General features: G+C 60.2%; 3 protein-coding genes across 3 annotated transcripts; 2 read left to right on the forward strand and 1 right to left on the reverse strand.

Annotated features, from left to right (window-relative positions):
• Positions 1-986: 986 nt before the first annotated feature.
• Positions 987-5,569, reverse strand: BESB_017790 (uncharacterized protein; the record flags this gene model as incomplete). Its single annotated transcript, XM_029360494.1, has 3 exons — positions 987-1,889; positions 2,360-2,525; positions 2,811-5,569. The coding sequence occupies 3 exons, from the start codon at positions 5,567-5,569 to the stop codon at positions 987-989; spliced, it is 3,828 nt and encodes a 1,275-aa protein (XP_029216470.1).
• Positions 5,570-10,218: 4,649 nt separating this feature from the next.
• Positions 10,219-17,700, forward strand: BESB_017800 (uncharacterized protein; the record flags this gene model as incomplete). The annotated part of the gene is made up of 6 exons (XM_029360495.1): positions 10,219-10,572; positions 10,919-10,978; positions 11,132-14,492; positions 14,850-15,057; positions 15,349-16,968; positions 17,178-17,700. 6 exons carry the CDS (start codon positions 10,219-10,221, stop codon positions 17,698-17,700), a joined length of 6,126 nt encoding a protein of 2,041 aa, XP_029216471.1.
• A 3,202-nt stretch (positions 17,701-20,902) lies between these two features.
• On the forward strand, positions 20,903-21,604 carry BESB_017810 (uncharacterized protein; the record flags this gene model as incomplete). Its single annotated transcript, XM_029360496.1, has 1 exon — positions 20,903-21,604. The coding sequence occupies one exon, from the start codon at positions 20,903-20,905 to the stop codon at positions 21,602-21,604; it is 702 nt and encodes a 233-aa protein (XP_029216472.1).
• Positions 21,605-22,948: the final 1,344 nt, after the last annotated feature.

Raw genomic sequence — 22,948 nt, forward strand, 5'->3', positions numbered from 1 at the left:
TTTGCCTTTGGAGCTGGGTAGTTCTCCCCGATACGTTTTGAAAAACGTTAGATATTAAGAATCTAATACCTCAAAAACTCAAAAGGTTCGTATGAAGGCGATCCGTTGAAGCTGAGTTTTGCGACGCACACGCCGCGGATAGCGGACGCCCTTTACCACGCTGAATCTATTTTCCTGCAAACTTTTTGCTCTCCAGGCGCTGCTGCGGTACCATCATAGGAGCGCAGATAAGAGTATTCGCGGACTGACAAACACAGGGGGCAGCGCAGACCTGGGCGGCTCTCTGTCCTCAATCTTCCCCATGAGGAGGGGCAGCAGGCAGACATCTGAATGCCGTATGGTGCTTGACATCCAGCTCCCCGCTTTCTCTCATTTGGCCTCTGTGGCGAAGCATCAACTGCGGCAGCTAAGAGAAGCACGCCCCCAGAAAAAACACAGCAAACGCGTAAGCTTCGACTGGGTCAAAAACCCAGAGGGCAGCCATCCGCGCTGTAGGGTTGGACGCCAACCGGCATAGGCCTGGCTCGCCTTCAGAATGGAGAAAATAATGGCTTAAAAAGACATAACAAAGCCGTGATCCCTGAACAAGACACCCAGCGTCTTAGTCCGTACAAACAAGGTTTCTATGACAACGTAGACTTCGATAGCAAACTTGGTTTCGCCGGTCGGTCTGCGCCGCTTGCCCGTCTCGCGTACGCAAGGGGTACGACGTGAAGAGGCTTCCACTCACACCACTGTTAAAAAGCTATGAAGCCTCGCGCGGCCAACAGCCTAAATCCCCTAAAGCATGCACGCTCATTGCTACCCGCGGGGCGAGACGTCATTTTTCCCAGTTCCTCTCCGCGGTACTTTCGTTTTGCCAAAAGCTCGACTGTTCGACTGAGTTTTCGCTACTTCGCAGCAGCGCCTGCGCCCTTAAAGTGAGATGGCTCCACGCCGAAACGGGAGTTGCGCCACTTTGCTTGCGCGAAGCAAACCGCCTGCTTTCAAAAACGGCCGTGCCAGAGACAGGACGAGGCCCGCAACGACGGCCGCGCCCACCAGAACCTCGAGCTGCCATTCCTCCACGCAGATCTCTGTGCCAGGCAGGCGCACGGTCTGGGGGGATGCGAGACCCTCCCTCCCGCGGCATCCGAACCGTCTCGCGTGCGTTTTATGCGGTTTCTGCTGCTGCGGCGGCTGCAAGACATCCGCTCGCTAGTCTCTGCACCGCCTTCTTCGTGGGATTGACACTCTTCGGCAGCGCCACTTGCGTCCTGCACGCTGGGTGACATGTCGGGCGCTGCGAAGAACTCCTTCGCAAAAGGCTCGCTGCGTGAGCAGCTCATCTGCGGCGCCCGCCGCGCCGCCGCGAGGACGGCGGCCGCGAAGAGCGCCCAGCACACGATCGGCAGCACCAGCGAGACGAGAGAAGGGGGTAGCAGGAGCAGTGCGGCCGAGGGGACACACGAAAGCAGGCTGCCCAGATCTAAGGGTTCATTCGCGAAACGCGCTTTCTCACTGCCTCCCGAGTCTCTCTGTGGCGTCCACAACTCGGAGGGCGACGCAGCAGCGCTCGCCCCCCCCCGTGCCCCTTTCGGCGAGGCTTCGGCGAGGGAACGCCACCGCGAAGGAGGGTCGCGTTCTGTCTCAAAAGTTTCCGAAAAGAGCCCTGACCGTACGCTGTGCGGCTCTGCACAGCGCAGCGACTTGTCTTGAGTGTCGAAGGCGGCGCTTCCGCGCGCTACCTTCGAGCGGGGCGACGCGTGACTCACTACGCGCAGCGACTCTAGACTCCGCGCAGGCTTCAGCCACAGACTCGCGAGGCGGTAGGCGAACGGTAAGAGAGAAAAACCAATCTTCGCCACGGCGAAGAGACACTGCATCCCCACGACCGCAGCGGCCTGCCGCTGCACACAAAACGAACACCAGACGGTGCGTGTGAAGCCCAAAACAGACGCCGGAAATCCAGCTCTGACCCCAGGCACCACAGTGTGAGCAAACACAGGCCACGCCGCACGCACGACGCAACCCCGTTGGCCAGATACGAATGCCTGCAGTGCGCCGAGGATCCTCGCTCCGCGAATCGACGCGTTCGTCATGCACCGTCGTCGAACTGCGAGGGAGACTTGCTTTCTTCAAAACTCACGTCGCACCGCGGAGCTTAAGGGCTGGAGAGGCGGGAGCAAGCAGGGCATGAGCAGAGGTCTTCATTCTTCTCAACGCAGCGCCTCCTGCATGCGGTTGGGGCGTCAAGAAAGGGACTCTCCCTGCGAAAACGACCTCCCCCCATCTGGCGAGACACAGGGGCTGAGCAGCGGCCATCAACGCGCTTCAAATTCGCCGCAGACTCTGGGATGTCTCGATACGTGCAACTTACCTCGGGATAGAGAGAGACGCACGAAGGCAGCGAGACGACGAGGTGAAACGCCGTCGCCACGCCGTTCAAGCGACGGAGAAGCCGCAGCATCTCGGGCGACGCCGTGGCCATGGTGTAGGCATCTAGAAGGCCGTAAACAGCCAAGAGAAAGAGGTAAACGCTGTACCTGAAAACAGACGAGGAGCGACACCGCTGAGGCAAGTCTTGAAGAACTTCGAACGAGAAGCACCCTCACAGACACGCATGCACACGAGCAAAGCCGCGGATGTGGGCTGCAGGAAACGTCAGGCGATGCCGCCGGGACTTCACGAACTTCAAGCGCCTGACTCCCCTGCTCAGTCCCCAGCTGTGTCCCCTGCGAGACACGGGGCAGACCAGAGCGTGTGTGACACTCCGCCGCCGATCTCGTGCTTCTGTCCGCCTCACCGGCCTCCAGAGCGAGGAAACTTACACTTGGAGGGCGGCGACGGCGCCGGGACAGTTACCCCACCGCGGGCCGTACACGAACCGCAGCGCGGCCCGAGCGAAGAGAGGCCCGTTGGCCGCGGCGACAAGTCCCAGGGTGCCTTCCAGGGCGAGCACGCGGCGCAGAAGCGGCAGGGAAGGCCCAAAAGCCCCGTCAGACGCGTATGCGGCTTCTAGGCTGCTGTCGGGGAGGGGACGATCCCCTGCGGGCGAAGCGACCTCCTCCTGTCCCTCGTCCGCGGGGCCAGCTCCGCCTCTGGGGGACTCATCGCCACAGAACGAACCATACACCGCTTCGCAAGTCTCCTTGTGCCTGTCAGCACTATGGACGTGGCTGCGGCAGCGCAGGCCACTGGGTGGCTGCAAGCCTGAATTCGCCAGGTTTCCTGCCTGGTGGAGAGAGCAATCATCGACCTCTTTTCGTGATGTCAGATGGTGTTGCATGTTTCCTCCGACAGGCAGAATGGCGCTTCTCCTGGAAATCAGGCGGATTTCCCCATTTTCTTTTGCCTCCGTTCCCGACCCACGGCCTCCCTCCTGCCGCGTGTTCCCTCGCGGGCCCGGGGCCTTGGGCCCGCTAGGCTCCATTGTCTCCGTCCCCCCTGCAGGGCCCACGGAGGCGAGTGCCGTCGCCTTCACAGGCTGAGCACAGAAGGCGGTGAAGGCAGCCTCCTCGATGGGGGCGAAGAAAAGACGACAAAAGATGGAGGCCGCGGCGCTCACGAAGGCGTACTCGCCTGCGGCATCTGGGCTGAGAAGAGCCAAGAGCAGAAGCTTTTCCCCTTCGGTCCCCAAGAACTTCTGCAGCATGAGCCCGAAGTTGACGCGAAGGAGCCGCCGGTGCTCAGCGATGACGAGGTGCTCCTTCGCGCTGGACAGACGCATGTGCGCTCTCGTAACCACCTCGCGAAGACAGACGACGACGCGCCGCAGGCGGCGCAGCGACCAAGCAGAGTCTGATGCTCGTCGCGCACCGACCTCCGCGGCTTCAGGCGCAAGGGAGGGCGCCCTGCCCCGAGAGAAGGCCGGCGGGGGAGGGGACGCGCGAGGAGGCTGGAACGCGGCCTCAGAAGAGTTCGCAGAGCGTGTGCGTTCGTGCGGTCTGCAGCGCGTGTAGGAGCAGCTGCATCTCCCGCAGCAGACGTTTTGCAGGGCTTGCAGGTAGCGCCTAAACACGAACAATGTGAAGCGGAGTTTCCCTTCTTTCCGCTTTCCTCTGGCTTCGCCTTTTTCCTCTTCGCCCCCCTCGCACATGCTGGCCCCGCCCTGCAGCGCCGCACGAGCGAGGACGAACAGCCAGACGAGAGAGTAAACAACCTGACCGCCGCCGAAGGCCGCCAGCGGGTGGCTACACGCTAGAGCCAGAGTCAGCCGCCAGTGAGCAGGAAGCAGGCTAGCTGCTGCAGAGAACAGAGACTGGGGGGGCGGGGCAGACCCGCCCAATGGGTCCCAGCTCGCAGGCTCGCGCGACGCGTACGACGCGCCGCAGACGCCGGCTGCGTCGTGGCAGACTGGCGCTTGCATCGTATGAAGCGTCACGAGGCGGGGGCGAATGACCCGTAGAAACCCCAGGAGGGCGAGGATCGTGGCCATCTTGCTGACGGTTGCGGCCGCTTCTGCGAGAGCTCGTAATCGGCACGCTTCGTCTGCATCCCGCGTGGCGGCTGCGTTTCCTCTGCATGCAGGCTCGGAGTCGTTCTTTCTCGACTCTGGTGACAATCCGTCTCTCTTCTGTCCCTCTCCGCGACGTTGCCCGCGCGGCACCACGCTCTCAGACGGCTGCCCGCCGCGCGCGGTCCCGCCTCCATCGCTGTAGGCGCGGTTCCTGTCCGAACGCTCTCCAGTCGCTTCGGGGTAGACGGCTGCTTCCGCCGCTCCTCGCGAACCCCCCGCGCCCGCCTCAGAGGCCCGCAGGACGACCGCCGTGAGGAAGGGCTCGGCGGCAGCTTCTAGCAGCGTCGCGAGGCAGAAGAGTCCGACGGCGAGGCGGTAGGACCACACCGTCGCAGCGTCCTCAGTGACCTCGAGCTCGTGATTTCTCTCTTGGGGCGTCGGCTCCAGAACGCCCCGCGCGCGGAAAGAACCAAACCCCAACTGCCTTCCTGCTCGCGGCGGCGCTCCAGAGGCGGACGCGTCAGCTGAAGAAGCGCTCCTCAGATCCGGCAGGGCCGCGAGCCAGACGATGGCCAGGATCGCCGAGAAGAGCGCAGACGAGAGGACGCCGAGGAATGCAAGGTTCATGCTGCTGCATCGTCGACTGCGTTGAGCGGAGCCGTGGAAGAGGCGCGAACGCGTGAACGACCCCCGAGAGCGGTCGCCCGATGATGAAGCCCGCCTGGCGCCCGAGCCGCGCGCACGCCCACGCCTAAGCCCACGCCCGTCGCCGCGCCGCGCATCCGGCGCTCCCTCCTTTTCGTCACTGGAGAGCGCGTCAGATGCCTCCTCGCCCCCGCACAGCGCGTCCTCACGGACGGATTCGCCGACCCCTCCAATGGGCCGCGTCGCCGTGCGGCGCAGCCCCTCTCGCAAGAGGAACAGCGCCGTCGTCTGCAGCGTCGGGAGGTGAAAGACCGCGGCCGCCAGAATGTTTGCCGGCAGGCCAAAGACGCGAGAAAGAACGACGGAAGAAAACACAGAAAAAAGCTTCGAAAGCAGCTGCAGCAGGAACGGCGCGAGCGACGACCCTGAGCCGCCGCCTGCGTCCGAGGCCGCCGCGGCGGGAGGCGGCGCCGTCGGCAATTTCATCGCTGCGAACTCCGCAAGGCGCGTGAAGGCTCCGTCATCCTCCGCTGCAAGACGCTTAGTCAATCTTCAGCACACCTGCCGGTCGCCACCCTGTGCTCTGAAAGAGCGGGGACAGCGCCAAGTAAACAGCGCGGCGCGACCCGCAAAGCGGAGCCGCAAAACGTTCGCTTCGAAAAAGCACTCCTGCGAAGGGCAAGATAGGCAGGAAGTCTGAAGGAGCGGGCTCGGATTCCTCTATTGAAGACTCGAAGAGAATCCTGCCTCCGGGCGACAGGCAGATCGCGTGAGAGGCATGCGCGCGGGAGAGTGTAGCTCGAGGAGAGAACGAAATGAAGGATGGCACTGCGCAGAGAGAGTGGCGACTCACATGTCTCAGTCAGACTGACAGCAAGGCTCGTGATTTGCAGCTGCCGAGAGCTGCGCGAGCCAGAAATATACCTCTCTAGAGCCCGGAGAGATCTGCATCGAGTAAAATGAACCATCCATCTGAGCCCGATCAAGCGGCGTTGCAGAAAACATATTCCATGTGTAACGAGGGTCATTCGCGACAGTGAGGCGGATAAGAAGGATATTAACAAGCTTCCTGCAAGTGGGATATCCTCTCCGAGCTGCATTTCTTGAAAACAAAGCGTGCAATAGAAAACCTGCGCGCGGGTGTCGCACGAGGAGGCAACTGTCTTCCGTTCAGCGAGGTACAAGCAGATTTCTTAATGAGTGTGACCTCGCAAAAGATGGCGGAGAAGGTGAAGTTTCCAGTTTTAAAAAGCGTGGCTCTTCGCAAGACCAACTCCGCCCCGCTAGTCGCGCAGACAGCTGGTCTGTGAGTAGGGAGACGGAAACTTTCTCGCGATGCTCTAGAGAGGCTGCAACGAAAAAGCGGATACACGGTACCCCTAGGTCAGGCGGATTACAGCCCGGTCATGTTCATTGCACTGCTGACGAGACAGAGAACTGGCAGAATGACGACGCGACAGGACTCCTGTTGCCCAGAATGGCATGCCGAGACCCGCGCAGGGCACGACCGCGGTGTGCGGCAGGCATGGGAGAATCGGCGAAGTTTCACAGACACCGCTCCGCCCTCTCTCGGAAAAGGCGAGACGAGAAAAGAGAAGGCTCTCAAAGATGAATGTTGAAGTGGCGCTTGTAGCGGTCTTGCGCCTGGGTGCTGCGCAGATTCCCGCGAGCACCTTTTCGAAGAATCGATTCGCTGCATGCAACTCTCAGACAATACCCATGGACGAACTTGGTAACGGATCTTGCTGGGTTTCGTAGAGGCAGGCCGAGAGAATACGTGTCGCTAGAAGAGGAATTTCTATCACCTTCTTTCAAGGCAACCTTTCCAGAGCTATGAGTGGGGAGTACTGCGGCCTGAGGGCGATGCGCCGTCGTGCCGCATTTCCCGCGCGGCGACATTGGGCTGGGACGATCACGGCTTGCTTAAGCGTACTCCAGCGCTTTCGCGCCGGGAGGTACTCCGATTGGCGGCAGTCCGCCACTTTTCACAAATGTAACGGATCAATACACCTGGTTTCTTGGGGGGCCGAAGAGTGGCTCAGGTTCTAGTTGGTGAAATCAGGGTCATCCGTTGCCTCCCCCCCCCGTTCATATAGATCTCTATGTATGAATATAACTTTTCCCGTAGACTCCGGCGCACAGGCCTCTCTAACCGGCACTAGACGAACGTGGGGGCCGTAGTGGAGGATATAGTTCACGCATATCAATAGTTTGCGGTAGAACCACAACACATCTCCTCTCCGTACCAGGCACACGCCCGCCACGGGTCGACGACGATAAGGGTAAGAATGAAGGGATTCCCTCAACGCATGTCAGCAAGCCAGCGCAGTTACGGATGCCGCGGTTCCTAGTAAGATTTTAAGACCACAGTGCAACGAGTTGAGGTCAGATGGACACTGCTTCATGATCTCGCGCCATTGAGGCTACACTCTGAGGCCGTCTTCCGAAGCGCAGAGGTCGAAAAGTTAAGCAGACAGCAGCAGCAAGACGATGTTTCCCTCTTGAGAAAATGTGATCGTTTAGAAGCTCCGGGCAGCAGTCGGCGGAAGAGATCCGGACATAAAGCACGAATGCACACAAGCAAGACGCGGTGAAGGACGTGCAACGCTAACGCGAGCCCCCCAACGGCTGTCATTATTGCCGGAATCTGGTCTCGCTACGGTGCCAGCATATAAGCAGCTGGGATGCTGACCCCCGATCTTTCGTCCACTATTCGGTCGAAGTCTCATTTACACGCAGCGGAAAGTGCAGCTTGCTCAGGATGAGGAGGGGCAGTATATGCCTGCCCGAAGAGCAGGTAACGTACCGAAACATATGCAGCACCACTGGAAGGTATCGATGCCCCTTGCGTTTTTCAGCCAGTAGCGGGCTTTTCAAGCATCCATGTTGAATCGGAGTTTGGGTGAGAGGCAGTAAAGACTCGAGGAGCAATGGATACGCCATCGTTAGACAATAAGAGCCATTTCGGTCGGACGGACTTTCCCCCCCATCTCTTTGATTTCTCCGAGTACAGCGCGCACGGAGACGGCGGAGTTCCGCTTGTCAGTAAGGAACTACGGAAGAAAGCCCCCGCAGACACGCGCGCATGAGAATGCAGCGTACCCGTCGATAGCCCGGATTCTCTGCTGGGAGTATTTAGCTTCGAAAGACCGCCGTGACCCCGCTCTCTGATGGCGAGCTGTCCTGCTGACCGCCACGTCCACCTAGCCGTCCACACGTGACAGCTTCTCTGCGAACAGTAGTGACTCCAAGAAATGAAGGAGGCTGGAGGCTTCTCGGGTGCGTGGCTGCGTCACAATATCACGAAGTTCTTCAGGTATCTTCAAGGGAGTGCGTCTGACCGCGACTTGCAACAGCTTGCCTGAACGTGAGCTAAAGCGTGAAGAAACTACGTCGCCTTGTAGCCTCCCACCTCCCCCGTTTCCACGCTTGCATTCTATCACTGGTAAGTAGGAAAACCACCTTTGCTCTCCGTCGTCGAACCCCGTTCTCGTTGAGGTTGACGGACGGCCCCACCTTCACAGTCTCGGCGTGCCGCGAGGCTTACACCTACTCCCCTGCAGCGTGTTTTACCGTCTGTGGTTCAGGAGTGGAATTTCGCGTCTTGTTCGTAGAACTCCGCGCTTTCACCTCCGAGTGCAGAGACTTTAGGAAAAGACCTCGCAGGCGTGCGAAAAGTCACCTTGCCTCCGTCTGCCCGATCCCGTCGTGCTCCCCCCCCCCCCTGCTCCCATGTGTGTGTCTCAGAACCAAGCGGGCGTGCGTATGCTGTCGCGTGCAGTCGCACTCGCGAGCTAGCTCCCGTTCGCCTCCCACACTCGACATTCGTCACTGTTCCTGCTGCGTGAGATGCCTTGACCGTTTCCACTGAAGGCGAAGGAAGATCCACGACGGTCGTTTCAAATCCTTTCTGCGTCGACGGGGAAGGAGATTTTGACTCGATAACCGCCCCGCCGCTTCGACTGTGTGATTTCTTGGGGTACCCTGCCTCTGTGTGGTTCGTCTGTCGGGCGTTACGAACGCCGTTTTCTGAGTTTTGCGGCAATTTCGACTTGATGCGAAGAGTTTGTTTACCAACGCAGCTCTTATTTACCGTTTCCACGCACCCCCTCGGGCGCAAAACGCATTGCCCTTCTCCGGCGGCGCATCGCGCGGGCCGCGTCAGCTGACTTATGGGCGTCATGTCAGGGGTGATTTCGAGCAGTTTTTCTCCATGTGCTGATTTCCCGCTGTGTATTTGAACGATGCGAGGAAAGGGAAACTCCGGACCTAATCGGAACTTGGGATGGGATTGAAATAAGAAAAACCAGCCCCTCCTCACGCTCTCTCTCGACTTCGGCCTCGGAGCCTCCCCGGACCCGCCCCCCCCCCCTCCCGCCCCCCCCCGCAGACATTCTTCTTTGGTGGTGTGCGGACGAGTGTCCAATTCTCTCAGACTTGCGCTGCCACCTTCCTCATCTCGGGTTTGAGAGAGGTTTTGGCGCAGCACACATTGAATCCACGCATCGTGCGTCCCCTTCCTCCCCCCCCTCTCTCCGGCGTAAAGTAGTTGCAGAACGAATCGCGTGTATGGACGGGCCGCAACTAGGCCGTGCAACGCATTCGGGAATGCCTCGAGTCAGCAAAACTCGTCCTCAATGTCTCGGCGTTTCCCCTCCATTCCAGCCTTCCGCGTGATGCGAACCGTGAAGGCCGATGTGTAAGCATCCCGACAGGCGATTTGTCTCTTGTACCTTGTAGAAGACAGCTGAAGAGGCTGCGCCTAGCCAGGCCGCATATCTCCATGGGCGCCCGACCCCGTGGACGCAAACCCCCTTGCCCCTGCCATTCTGTGCGGACTGAACTCAGCGCTGTTGAGCGCGTTTGCGACTTCTGCGTCGAAAAACGAGACAGTGTGCACCGAGCAGACCGTCGTCTGATCCTGCGCCTCTGATTCCGCACGACGCCATGGCCAGAGCGCCCTCGCTCGCGCACTTCCCCAGCCGCTCCCCCGCTTGCCGCGACCTGCCGCAGAGAGGAGACTGCACCGAGCACCCGAGGATTCGACTCCACGACTTGGTGGAAATCCTCTGGGAATGGGCCGAGGACATCTTCGCCGCCCGCAGTGACGTCCACTCCAGCCAACGGGCTTAACAATGACGGCAAACCTACAGAGGGCAGAAGGAGGAGAAAGAGGAGGCGGGCCATCCTGCGGCACCGTCGCGCCTCTCTGCGCGGCGGCGCCCGCGTCGCCAGGCCCCTCTTCGTCTACATCATCCGGCGAAACCCCTGAGTCAGCGGCCTCCGCGCTGTGGCTAGAAGACTCTGGCCCATGCGAAACGATCGTGTTCCTCCTCGGCTTCTTCCTCCCGGTGCCTGACCTATGCGCCTGCAGCGCCGTGTGCAAGGGCTGGTGGGCTGTACTGACACTGCAGCACCAACAGCTGTGGCGGGAACACTGCCTCCGCAAATTCGGGTACAAATACGAAAACTACCTTCTCTACACGCAGGTACGCACGCCGAAACACTTGTGTCAAAAAAGCAATAACGTGCTGTCGCCTACATTCACTTTTTTGCCTCTATGCATCCTCGGTCTTCGTGGGATGATGGGCTATCCGACTTCGCAGAGAGAGATTCACAAGCCTGTTCTGCGTTCTGGTTTTACATGTTCTGGAGCAGCTTCCGGCTCACTCCCAGCAGGAAGACGCCCTTCCCGTTGCGCACGCAGCTACATGCCTCTTTTCTCAATGGAGCTATGCTGTGCTACTTGAACACAGCGCGTAGTCGACTGTCGTTTCCGCTTGTGGCGCAATCAGTTACGCACCTCAGCTCCCCGCTTCCGTGTGTTTCCCCCAGGGCTGGGACTGGAAACTGATGTACGCGAAAGCCAACGTCTTCGTCCGCACGTTGCGAGAGGTAAGAGGTCGCAGGCAGCAAGCCTTGTTCGAGTCTCCCGCGCGTCCTGCGAATCGGAGTCGAGCCAGACGACGACGCAGACGGTCGAACAAAGTCTCGGCGCTCCATTGTCAGGCGGTGGCTCTTCCTCGTCTTTCCGTTGCTTTCCCTCAGGGCTCTGCGGACGATGCATGCGGTTTTCTGAGCCGCGAGGCTTTTTCTCAGCGGCTGAGGTCTGCCCGCGCGCTGTGCGCTGAAGAGGCTGAGGAGGAACCGACTTCGGTCGCGCCCAGCAGACGCACCGCGATGTCGCATGCGCCGCCGACGAGCGCCGAAGAAAGTGGCCTCACGAGGCGGCGATGCACACAACTCCTCCCCTCTTCCCCGGTGAACTACGAAGGCTGCCTGGCGTTAACCACGGATTGCCGGCAGCTGCTGTGGGAGAACGGGGTGTACATACAGTGCGTGGACCTGCAGACTTTGCGCGAAAAGTGGCGGACCCGGGTCGGCTGCGGCGCTCGAGGCCCGGCCAGCAAGCCGTGCCTGGTGGCATCGCGAACCAAGGCGATTTGTCACGTGAACAAGTGCGTGAAGGGCTTCGACTTGGCAACAGGCACGTTCGTGTGCCGCCTTAAAATTCCCTTCGCTGTAGCTCCCGACCCCCGCGCGGAGTCGCCACCGTCCTCAGCCGTCCCGGCTCGACGGCCCAGCGAAGAAGACGCGAGTGGAGAGCGGCGGCCCGCAGACGACAATCTGCAAGCAGAGAGGAGCGGAAGCCCCGCATTTCGACAGAGGCATGGAGACGGGAATCGCACGAGACGTCCGTCGGGAGAGCGAGAAAACGACGAAGAATCAGGAAGCGCGGAAGCCGGCAGTTTGGAAGGCTGGGAGCCTCACGATTTCAGCCTCGACGTGAGCATTCGTAATTGCCAGGTGACTTTTCTCACATCGCGGGGCGTCTGCATCTTCCACTCCGAGTCGCTCAAGTGTATGTACACCATAGTGCACTCCGAATTGCTTCTGCCCTCGCTGTCGTTCGCGACCGAGGATGTGGATTTCCTCTGGGCCGGGTACCGACCTGCCCCCCCAGCCTTCGTGCAGGATCTTCTTCGCTTCCAAGATATCCAGCGCAGTGCCTACCTTCCGTCGCGCAGCGTGAAGCGACGAGCAGAGAAGTCTGACATCGGCTCGTCTTCTGTGTACTCTGCTCTCGCTTCGTTTGGTTCGTGTGCAAAATCCGTTTCCGCCTCTTCTTCCCTGTCTCTTCCCTCCGCTTCTCCTTTCGCTCCTCGCCGAAAAGAAGAAATTTGCATTTCGGGCTCGGGCAGCGGCACTGGCGCGCAGCTCTGCTGCGCAAAGGACGAGATGAGGGCAGATGATGAGGGGGGAGGGGACTGTCTTCGAGAGAGAGATGTGAGACTGGCCGAACCGCTAGCTAGTACCCGCACCCACAGCGTCTCTCTCGAAACACACGCACACAATAACGCACGACTGGGTGCCGCGCAAACTCAACACCGCGAAGCCTGCAAGGGAGGTGAAGAAGACGGTCCTTGTCTTTCCGTTCTTCTGCAAAGTCAGGTCAGAGGCGCCTCAAAAACGCTGCAACCGCCGGGGCATGACTGGCCTAGTAGAGGCCACTTTTACAAGGAATCCATCGACCGTTGTTTGTCGCCTGTGACCACCTCCCTTTTTCCGCGTCTCCCGTCTCCTTTCCTTCCTCCGTCGCCGCTGTCCTCTCCCTCATCGCTTTCCGCTTCGTCTTGCTCATCGGTTTCCTCTTCATCTCCTTCATCGGTTTCCTCTCCGTTGCCGGCTCCTGCTTCGTCGCGTCTACGTGCGCCTCCTCCGCCTTGCGTCTTGTCTTCTCTCTCGCCTTCGGTTTCGTCCGCAACATCTCCGTCGCCCTCCGCGGCCGGCCTCCGGGGCCCTCCTCTCATTGTCGTCAGCTCGCCGCGGGGGGCTCCGTCGCCTCGAGTCGCCCAGGCGCTCTGCGGGCCCAGGCCGCCGTGCAGAGGCAGCGAGGGGCTCCCCGTCCACTCCGCCTGGGCGGCCGCTTCGCTCGAGACCAGCTCGGCGCTGGCTGCTACCTCGTTGTCTTCTTCCGGCGGGTGGTCCGTAGCAGCGTCGTCGTCCACAGGGAGTTCTCCCTCAGGCGACGGAGACGAGAGGCGGAAGAAGAGGAAGAAGAAGGACGCGCTGCAGAAAGAGGACGCCTGCGCCGCGGACGGACACAACTCCTCCAGCGACCGTGCAAGGGAAGAGACGTGTGCCTCCGAGCACTCTTGCTGCCTGGCTTCGTGCTCATCGCCATTTTCCTCCTGTGCGTCGATCCACTCCTCTTCTTCATCTCCATTCCGGGCGTCGTCTCCGTCACTTCTCAGCAGAGAAGAAAGCGACCGAGCCCTCTGGGCGTTGGGCTCAGGCTTGCCCTCGCCTCTCTTGCGCTCGCCTCTCATGTCACCCCCACCGCTCTCGTCGTCGCCGCCGCTCGTGTCGTCTGCTTCTTCTTTCTCTCCGTCTCCGCCTTCTTCTTTCTCCCCGGCTGCCTTCGCGCTGCCCCCCCTCTCACCCGACTACTCGCTGCCTCAGGCTGCGCTCTGCGCAGACGCGAACGCGATGGCCACTGCAGGCGATTGTCGCAGACGAAGGAAGCGCAGCGAGCACGGCGCCGAGACGCTGGAGGGCCTGTGGCCTGTTCCTGCGCAGCGACGCTCGGGAGACTGCCGGCGCCGAAAAGGAGAGCGACGACCGCGCCTGACGCGACCGCGCGCGCACCTGGCAAGCCGCGACGACGGCGCAGGGGGGGCGGAAGCAGAAGAGGGGGAGGGGGCGGCGGAGGAAGATGTTCAGCGACCGCCGGCGGGTGGCTGCGCGAGGCGCAAGCGGGAGGCGGAGGAAGGGGAGAAACGCTTTGAGTTCTCCGCAGGGGGCCTGCGCGGGATGCGCTGGCACGCCGAGGAAGCGAAGCGAAGCTCGCTGAAGCGGCGGAAGGGATCAAGGAGACGCAGCGGCGGCGCCGAAGGGGCTCTCTCTCAAGTGCACTCCGAGAGAGAAGGATGTCTCACCGCGCGGACGACTGCCGAGGAGGCAGCGGAGGGGCGCGAGGCACGAGGGGCAGGTGGCGGAAACCCAGCGATGAGGCCTCTAGAGACAGAAACGAGCCGCGCACGAGAGGCAAGGACCGAGGCGTTCCTTGCAGCTGACACACAGGCGCGTCCGCAGCAGCTGCAGAAAGCGGCGCTTCTCATGCTTTTTGCTCGGCATCTGCAGCGCCTACAGCTCCTTCGTATGCGAGGAGAAAGCGTTCAGAACACTCGTCCCGAATGCGCCGCACCACCAAAAGAAGAGGAGAACAATCAAGACGCATCAGATGAGGAAGAGTCAGAAGAGCCAGAAACGATTTCCCTGGACGAGGGCGCGCAGCAGATGGCGATTTCCGCAGCTTCCACTCAGGGGCCTCTCGATATGAGCCGACACTTTGTCACTTGGCTCCGAAAGAAAAGCCGCGAAATCAAAATCTGGGATATTCTCGACGGTAAGCAAACCCAGGTGTGCGTGGTTCAAATGTGACAGCGCGGCTGGCGGCTGTAAGTACACCTGAGGAGCCGAAGCGGAGTGTACGTACACCGCAGGTCCGCTGGCCAACCATGAGAACTGCCTGCCTTTGCGTTCGCTGCATGATTTCGAACTTTCTTTCCCGCTTTTCGCCTTCTGTCCACGCATCAGCCGTGTGTATCCTTCTTCATCTGTAGCATGCCTATCGCAGACGCGTCCCTCCGTGCCCCAAATCCCTTTCCCCTCTCTTTTCGCGTCTCGCTTTCTTTCCTCTCTCTGCCCTGCAATCCATATCCGTCGGGTCCTCCGTCTGCGGCGTGTGTTGGCGTGCACTCAGGACGTCTGCTTCACACCATCCAGGCCATCCCCGCGGCGCCCGCGACGTCAGACCCGACGTCGCCGTCCTCCCCAGCCGCGGCGTCTTCGCGTCCCGTTCTCCTTCGCGTGCGCCAGGCTCAGCACGCGCGCCTGCCTGAGGGATACTTCCTCGCCGCGCTTGACAGCGTGGGCATCGTGCGCTTTTTCGACTCGCGATCCGCCTTCGAGTGAGTGCACACGGACCTAGCGTCGTGCCTTGACGAGGGAAACGGCAGCCGCAGACCGCTGTGCTGAAGATGAGACGAGCTCTCCTTGCGCCGTTCCTTCTCCTGGGTTCACCCCGTCCTTCCACCCTCACAGCGTGCGCGCCGCGCCTGTCAGCTAGTGGCCGTCGAGTCCGGCGCAGCGCCTCGCGGCTCTTCGAAGCAGACAACGCACACACGCATCTCAGTTTCGAAGCAGACAGCGCTCTTGCATGGCTTTGGGTGCCCGTCCTTCTGTGTGTTGCCTTGCTTCAGATGCGCGTACACGATCGACTGCGGCGCTGGCTATGGGCTGTACCGGCTCAGTTTGTCGTCTTCGTTCCTCGTGACGATGCAACAGAGCGCGCTACAGCCCGCCGCCTCTCGGCGCCGAGCGGCTGAGCGCCGGCGACCTGCTGGAGGACCTAGCGACGGAGGCCCGCGGCCTGCCGGCTTCGCCCTTCTCCCGTCCCTGGCCGCGCCGGCCGCAGGGGCGCGAGCCGAGGAGGCGAGAGGGGACGCCGAAGATGCAGACGAAGAGGCAGCCATGGAGAACGCAGACGACTCGGAAGCGGACGAGGAAGGGGGCCTGCTGAAGGTATGGGCGCTGCGTATGCGGCGAGACTCCGAGGAAACCGAAAATGCGTGCGCCTTCTCTGCCTCCGCCGGCGCGGCATGTGCGGCGTCCCTCCGCGGCGAGGGCGCAAATGCAGACCTCAGTCAGGCCCCGGCAGGGAGAAGCTGCGCGTGTGCATCGAGCAGAAGGCAGCGCTGGGCAGCGGAGCAAGGGAGAGACAGCTGCGAGGCTCTCTCGGGGGAGGATGCTGAGGCCAAAGCGCGGCGGAGAAATGGAGAGGAAAGAAGAGAGAGCCCTGAGCGTCTCGACGAGCGCGTCAAGCGGGAGTCGACCGAAGACTCGTTGGAGCCCGCCTACTGCGAAGACAGGTGTAGTCCGGCCTGTGCAGGCAGAGGCCTCGCCTCGTTTTATCCTCGGGGGGCATGCGCTTGTCCTTGCCCGGCGTTCGCTTCTTCGAGTTGCTCGCTTCGCCCCTCGCGCCGGTCATGTTCCCTGCCTTCGCGCGCGCCTTCTCATGCCGCTCACTTCTTCACCGCTTCACCGCCCGCTGAGCTCTCAGCTCCCGCGCACCTCGCGCACGGCGCGGATTCCTCAGCAGGCCCCGAGACGGGTGCATGGCTGAATCGCGCTTCTTCCCTGCTGCCTGGTCTAGGTGCGCCTTCCGCGTCGCGCACGCTCGATTCTCGTTGGCGAGAGGCGGGCGACGACGCCCAACCGGACCAGGCCAGGCGGCTCCGCTGGCAGAAGCTAGAAGGGGAGGCAGGCCGCGCCGACGCAGGGGCTCCCTCGGCCTCCGCCAGCGGCTCGCGTTCGATGTCTCGCTCGCGGCCCCCCGCGGCGGACGCCCAAGAGATCTCTTCTTCTCGATCTTTTGGCGGCTCCTCCTCCGCCGACGCCTCTGCGACGGCAGCGCCGTTCACCTCGTGGACGTCGCCGTTTTCGCAGGCGCCGTCTGGCGGGGACAGGCCTGAAAAGCTGACAGTGGAGCTGGTGGGGACGTTTCGCGCGCCGTCTCGCGCCTACTTTGCGGATCTGCTGGACAACCAGCTGCTGGGCATTTGGAGTTCGAGTGCGTCGGCTGAGACCGCGCGCGACGGCCAGCGGCGCGCGCTCTTCGCCGCCTCGCCCTTCTTGTTCCCCGCGCTGTCGCCGGCCTTCTCCTTCGCCGCGGCGCCCAGCGGCGGCACGCAGAGCCTCCTCGAGCGGGTGCGAAGAGAAGAAGAGGCCCGCGAGCGACGGGCACGCGCTGAACGGGGCGAGGAAGAAACCGAGGCGGAGCGCTTCGCCCAGACGATGAGCAACCAAGTGCTTTCTGACTGGTGAGACTCACAGCCGCAGTGAGGGCATCGAGCACGCGCGCTTCCACCAAGCAGACTGCACAACGAGGCAGCAGCGAAGACTGAGGATTTGCTCCCACCCGCAGACTCGCTGCGGACGTGATACTGACGTGCTCTCTCGTGTTTGTGCTTCTCGCCCCGCGTGGCTGGTCGCCCATTGCACGTGTGACTCGCTTTTCTTGTTCCTTCAGGCGGCTCTTCGACCTCCTGTCGCATGCGGAGCAAGTCTCCAGGGCGCGAAGCCGAGGCCTTGGGGACCTGCCTCGGGCCGCGGACGCCGAGCGCCCCGCGGGCTCCCATCGTTCAGCGTCGCTCCCCTCGTTGGCTTCCAGCGCGTCTTCCGTCGCTTTCGCTTCTCCTGTGTCTTCGCGGACGGCTCGAGAAGCGGCGCCTCTACCTGAGTTGGCGTGTGCAGCGATTTGCTCGCCGCAACCGTCGCCGCAGCTGCTGCCGCGACTGAGCGTGGAAGAGAAGGAGGCTCGCGCGCGAGCGCTGCCTCCGCCGTGTTTCCAGCTCGACCGGAGAGCGGATGTCTGGGCGCTCTTCGACTGGAAGGGCCTCACCGTGAGCGAGAGCGGCGAGCTGTGGATTCGCGACTTCTGCCCGATAGCAGACGTCCGCGAGGAAGATAGACTCCTTACGAGACGCTTTGCACACCTCGTCAGGCGGGCACGCAGAGAAAAAGCGGAGAAAGTAGCGCAGGGAGGCACATGAGGCCGGGTGAGCGCCGAGAATAGAAGAAAGCGTGTGCGGAGCTCTGCGAAGGCGCCAGCGGGGGCAGAGCGACACAGCGGAGAGAGGAGAGGGGAGGCGAGAAGATGTGGAAGACGTCAACGAACAGCGAGAAGCACTCTGAAGGCGCGGCGAAGCGCACGGTCTACGCTCCGGCTGCCGGGGGGGGGGAAGGTGAAACAGCGACGAGGGGATCGTAACAGCGTTTGATTCGCATCCAGCACACAGAGGAGAGCGCGCCGCGTGCGGCTTCTGATTTGGGGGTCTTCCTGTGTGACAATTCCTACCTTTCCATTCAAATTTGCCTCTTGAATCCCGCGTCCACACGCAGAATATGTATGAAAGTATGCGTGCGTGTGCAAATACGCGTTTCGTCTGTATCTGCATTCATCTGTGATGTCAGCGCCTGGCGCAGCTGGTAGTAGCTGTCGCGCTCTTAGGGCGATCCAGAGAGTATGAGGGCGCAGCTTCCGCAGCGCACGCCCACTGCCGAGAGATCGCCTTGTACTTTTCATGTCTCCGCGTGAGGCGTCGCTGTGTGTGCAGTGATTTTCGTTCTTGCCGCTCCCACTGGCATTCGCGCAGTTGTACAGAGTCGCGCGTCGCGCCTGGCTGCCGCGCCGCCCCACACAAGTCTCGGGCGCCTGGGCAGTCTGGACGCGAAGACGAGGGACGAGGGAGGGCCGCGGGGGCCCTAGCACCCAGGGAAGTTCACGTTTCATCCGCGACGAACGAGCCGATTTTTGTCGCGCGCGTGCCTGCGGTGTGGCTCCGGACCCGCACAAGCTCCGCTGGAGCTCGCGACATACGTACATACACATATATATATATATATATATTCCACATACAGTATACTATAAATATTACGATATATATTATATATTAATTTTATATATTATATATTGTTTTAGATATAATATAGGTTTACATTATAAAATATATATCAAGTATAATGCATGTAATACAGTATATACTGTGTGTATATATATGTCTGTTCGCGCCCGAAGGCATGAGCACGTGCATTCGCCGTCGCACCACACACGCACCTCTCCAAAGATTTGTATGTGTTTTGACATGCATGTGCATGTTTGAGATGTGCTTTGCTCGCGTTTCTTCATGGCTCTCTTTGCCTCTTTGTTCCCGAGACATATGAATATATATGAATATGAATATATTGAAGTATATATACATACCTATATATGTAGGTGCAATTTTATCGAGACGTGTCGTAGGACGCGTGGGACCTGGCGAAGGGTTTATCAGGATTTGCAGTCTGCCGCGTGTCCCTGAACCTGTGTTTGTCTTGTTGGCCGGGGCGCCCGATGCATGGCGCGCGGAAAGGTGTTTGTAGGTCTGTTGTGTGTTCTGCGTCGCGCATCGCGTCCTTTTTTCGCGGTTTGATCGATCCTTCGAGCGCGTCCGCAGCGAGGCGAGGGGCGGCGGTTTCGGGTCGCCGCGTGAAAGTTTAAGACGTCCATCGTTTGTTTTTTTCTCTCAGCGGCTCACACTCTTGGCATCTGTGTGAGTCCACTCCACGCACTTTGGCGAACGGCCTTTTTTACGACGCACATGGCGTTCCATGCACTCACACCGTCACAGCCTCCCAGTACTCCCCAGTGTCTCGCCGCTCTCAAACACATAGGCGCCGGCCGTGGGGATACGCCTTCCCTGAACACGCGTCATTTTTTTCCACTGCATGCCCCCCCCCCCCTCTCCCGGTCTAATTCAGCGTGTGCACGCCTCTACATACACATATGTATACATGTGTATGGATATGCATGTTTAATGGACATGCATGTGCATGCAGCTGTAGGGATATATGTGCATGTACGTACATGCGTACCGAGTTGCCGTGTGCTTATGTCAATGTCTCTTCGCCGTCTGTATTTTTCCATGTCGTGGAGTCGCGTGCAAGACGAAGACGCTCTTACGACTCCCGCCGCAGAGCGGTGCGCCTTAAAGAGGAGCCGTCTCTGCCGACTGCAAGCAGCGCAGTTTCGCCGATTTCCCGAGTGTTTTTTTCTCTCACGTCGCCTGAGACTCCGCCTCTGTCTCGGCTTTCCGCCGGCTCGGGTCGCGGGGGACTTTTGCGAGTTTTAATAGTATCTGTTTTCGATTCACTCTCAGAGCGAAAGCGCCGCTGCAGTCCAGCGACGGTAACAAACACACGGTCCCAGCAGTGGCGGGTCGTCAGTCCTGCTCTACAGTCCGCACGCATGCAGGTGGCTGAAAGGACACTCCAGTCGAAAAACAAACAGCGCCACACACGCGGGGACGGGAAAACTTGCAATCCTAGACTTCTCTATTCGCCCTGCGACGCTCAGCCCCGCTACGTACACTGAGTAGGATCTGAGCATTGTATGCCGGGGATTCCCGCTGTCGCGGAGCTTGAGCGCGAGAAGTGTCGTCGCCTTCTTGGCAGTGCAGGGAAAGTGTGAGCTGCGCTTTTGGAAGCGATTTTTTACCAACAGACGCAAGATTCGCCTGAAGCGAGGTCCCTACACATGTGCGACGTTTAAGTGTTCACGCATAGGCGGCTGCACATAACTCGTGTACTTCCGTGTGCTGTGAATATTAGAGACAGCAAGACAAACAGAGAAGCAGCTATGGAGCCTGAGATCTCCAAATCATTAAATCCCTCATGTAATGACGAGACAGAAGTCCCACCGTCTAGGCACACCCCATCTCTCCCTGCAAACGCGGCCGCGTGTGCATGCGCGCATGCTGTGCTCGAATTTTTGCGGCAAGACATAGCCTGGAGTGAAAGAACACTATATTTTCCCCTCTTTTTTCGGATTCTTTAGCCCCATCTACAAAAAAGGCACGGGAGGTGTGAAAGGGGCAAAAACAGGGGAACAAGGTTGGTGCCTCCGCTCTTTATCCGAGGTGTGCCCTACCGGCGGGTGCTCACGAGAAGAGGAAAGAGCGAGGAAGTGACGCGGAAAACGCGACATCGCGGCGAGAAAGAGTTGCAGAAGCCAGAAGGACGCGACAGTCTGTGAGAAGAGCCGAAAAGAGAAGAAATGCAGGCATTGCGCCGGGAGGAAGAAGAGGGAGGAAAAGAACGTGAGGAGGCACCGCAACTCGCGAGGCAGGGGAGACACAGCGCCCGAAGGACGCGAGGAGGAGGCTAGGGGAAGACTCTACGAGGGGAGTAAGACTGGCGCTCTTCTCTAAAAAAAAAATGTGTGCGGCTTTCTTTACTTTTTCCGCGCGGGCCTCTCGCGCCGCCGCTGAGTTTTCTGCTCATCGAGCCCGGAACGCAGGTCGCCAGGCGCCCGTCTGTACGTCTTCTTCCTCTCTCTCTGCTGCCCGCGCCTCGAGTCCTACTTCTTCTTCTTCTCTATCTTCTTTTTTTCCGTTTCCTTCTTCTCAGCGTCGATTTTTCTCTGACAGGCAGAGCGCGCCCAGCGGCCGCTCGGAGGCCGCGACGTCGCCTTCTCTGTCTGAGGCGGAAAAGACACTCAAGCACTGGCTGCGAACCTCTGTTTGCGCCTCTTCTTCTCCTTCTTCCTCCTCTCATGCTTCACCTTCTGCTGACTCTTGCCCACCCGGCTCTGCCGCCCCTCCCTCTCTCCCCTCGGCGCCTTCCCCCGCGGGCGCCTCGGCAGCCTTGTTCGCTTGGAGCGAGGAGCTCGCAGCGTCTGCGCCTGAGGCTTTTCTTCTTCTCGCGGACTTTGTGCGCGCGCGGAACCACGTGAACGAACTTCTTGAGCGCTACGCGATTGGCGCCGCGCCCGACAACAGCCACGAGGACGCGAGGCGAAACGTCGATGCCGCGGCGCGCGCCGTCGGCGTCGCCCTGCCACCGCGCGCAGAGGCTCCGCACGCGCCTGCGATCTCCGCCGACGCACAGAACATACAGGCGAGCCGCGCGGAGCTCTGAGAAGCGGAAACGTGCACCGCGACGCTCGACAGGGAGACACTGTGCAGCGGAGGCACACGGCTGGGGACCCTACTCTTGGGGTACGCTCATCGCCTTTCGAGTGTTCGTCGTGCATTTTTCAGCGCACAGCTTCTCAGACTGCTGGCGACCCCGCGGGGCTTCCACTGGGAGGAGACGATCGCGCGACGGCGCTTTCTAGAAAACGTATCTAGAGGGAGGTGCCGCGGAGGGAGTGCCTACGTGCGCTTGCTCTTAGGGGGGCGGAGGGGGGACAGGGGCCTTTTCCCGACGTCGCCTGGAGTGAAGATCCGCGCGAGGCTTTCTACATGTGTAGGAACAGACGCGTGAAATGAATCGTGTGCTTTCGGATATCCGCGGAGGCAGATAAGTGTGAGTTTGAAGAGGAGCCCAGCGAGATGTCGGGGTGTGCCGGCGTCGTCGTTAAGTTGTTGATCCTCTCACTATCTTCACAGACACTTCGCGTCCCTCTGGAGGCTGAATTTTCCAGCCTTGAGAAAACGCATTTGACAGATGAAGAAAATTTTGAGAGTCTGAACGGCTGTCGCGTCGCTCCTCAGCACCTTCTCTCTACTCTGTATCTTTATCTCTTGCTTTCTGCCGCGGCGCACACGAGCCTACTTCGTTTCCTTACTCTTCTTTTTGTCGGCTCTCTGCGCGTCGCTGCGTCGCTGTCTGCTTTCCGCTTATGCCTTTGCTACGAATACCGTCCAACTTTGGCTCTCTTTTTCTTTCTCTCCTTTCGGTACCGCACACAGTGGCATGACTTACTCTCCGCGCTGCGCACGACTCGCGAGTTGGTTTTCTCCGCTCATTCGCGTTGCTAGAACTTTCACGGAGGGCACGAGATCCTGAGCTCTTGTCTGCCGTTCACTCGAGGCGCTTAGAATATCTACGGTAAATCGTACGTATCCTTCACGAATTGTCTGTTTGCAGCGCTTGAATCCCACAAAGAGTCTCGCGAGCGAGTAGTAGCTGCGGCCGTAACGCGCTTTCCTCTGCAGATATATTTCCTATATGCACCGCCTTAAACGCGCATGCGTGCGTATGACTGTGTGACGCCTCTCGCCGTCGCGTTCCTTGGATAGAAATCCTTTCTCGAGCATGCAACGCCCCCAAAAAGCTCTCCCCATTTTCGTGTCTCTCTCTAGTACTGTACCTATCTAAAGGCTGTGTTTATGTGCGAAAATCTTTACATACCGTCTTCTACTGGAACTCTCTGTGCCGTTTCGCCTTCTCAGTTCCTTCAGGTCCATCGGCGTGCGCAGCTGACAGCTTGCAGTTTTTTCGCTCGCTCCTCCTCTCTCGGTGTAGGTACATACCTCG

Source organism: Besnoitia besnoiti, chromosome X (genome assembly GCF_002563875.1).
Source record: "Besnoitia besnoiti strain Bb-Ger1 chromosome X, whole genome shotgun sequence".
In the NCBI taxonomy this organism is placed as follows: Eukaryota; Apicomplexa; class Conoidasida; order Eucoccidiorida; family Sarcocystidae; genus Besnoitia; species Besnoitia besnoiti.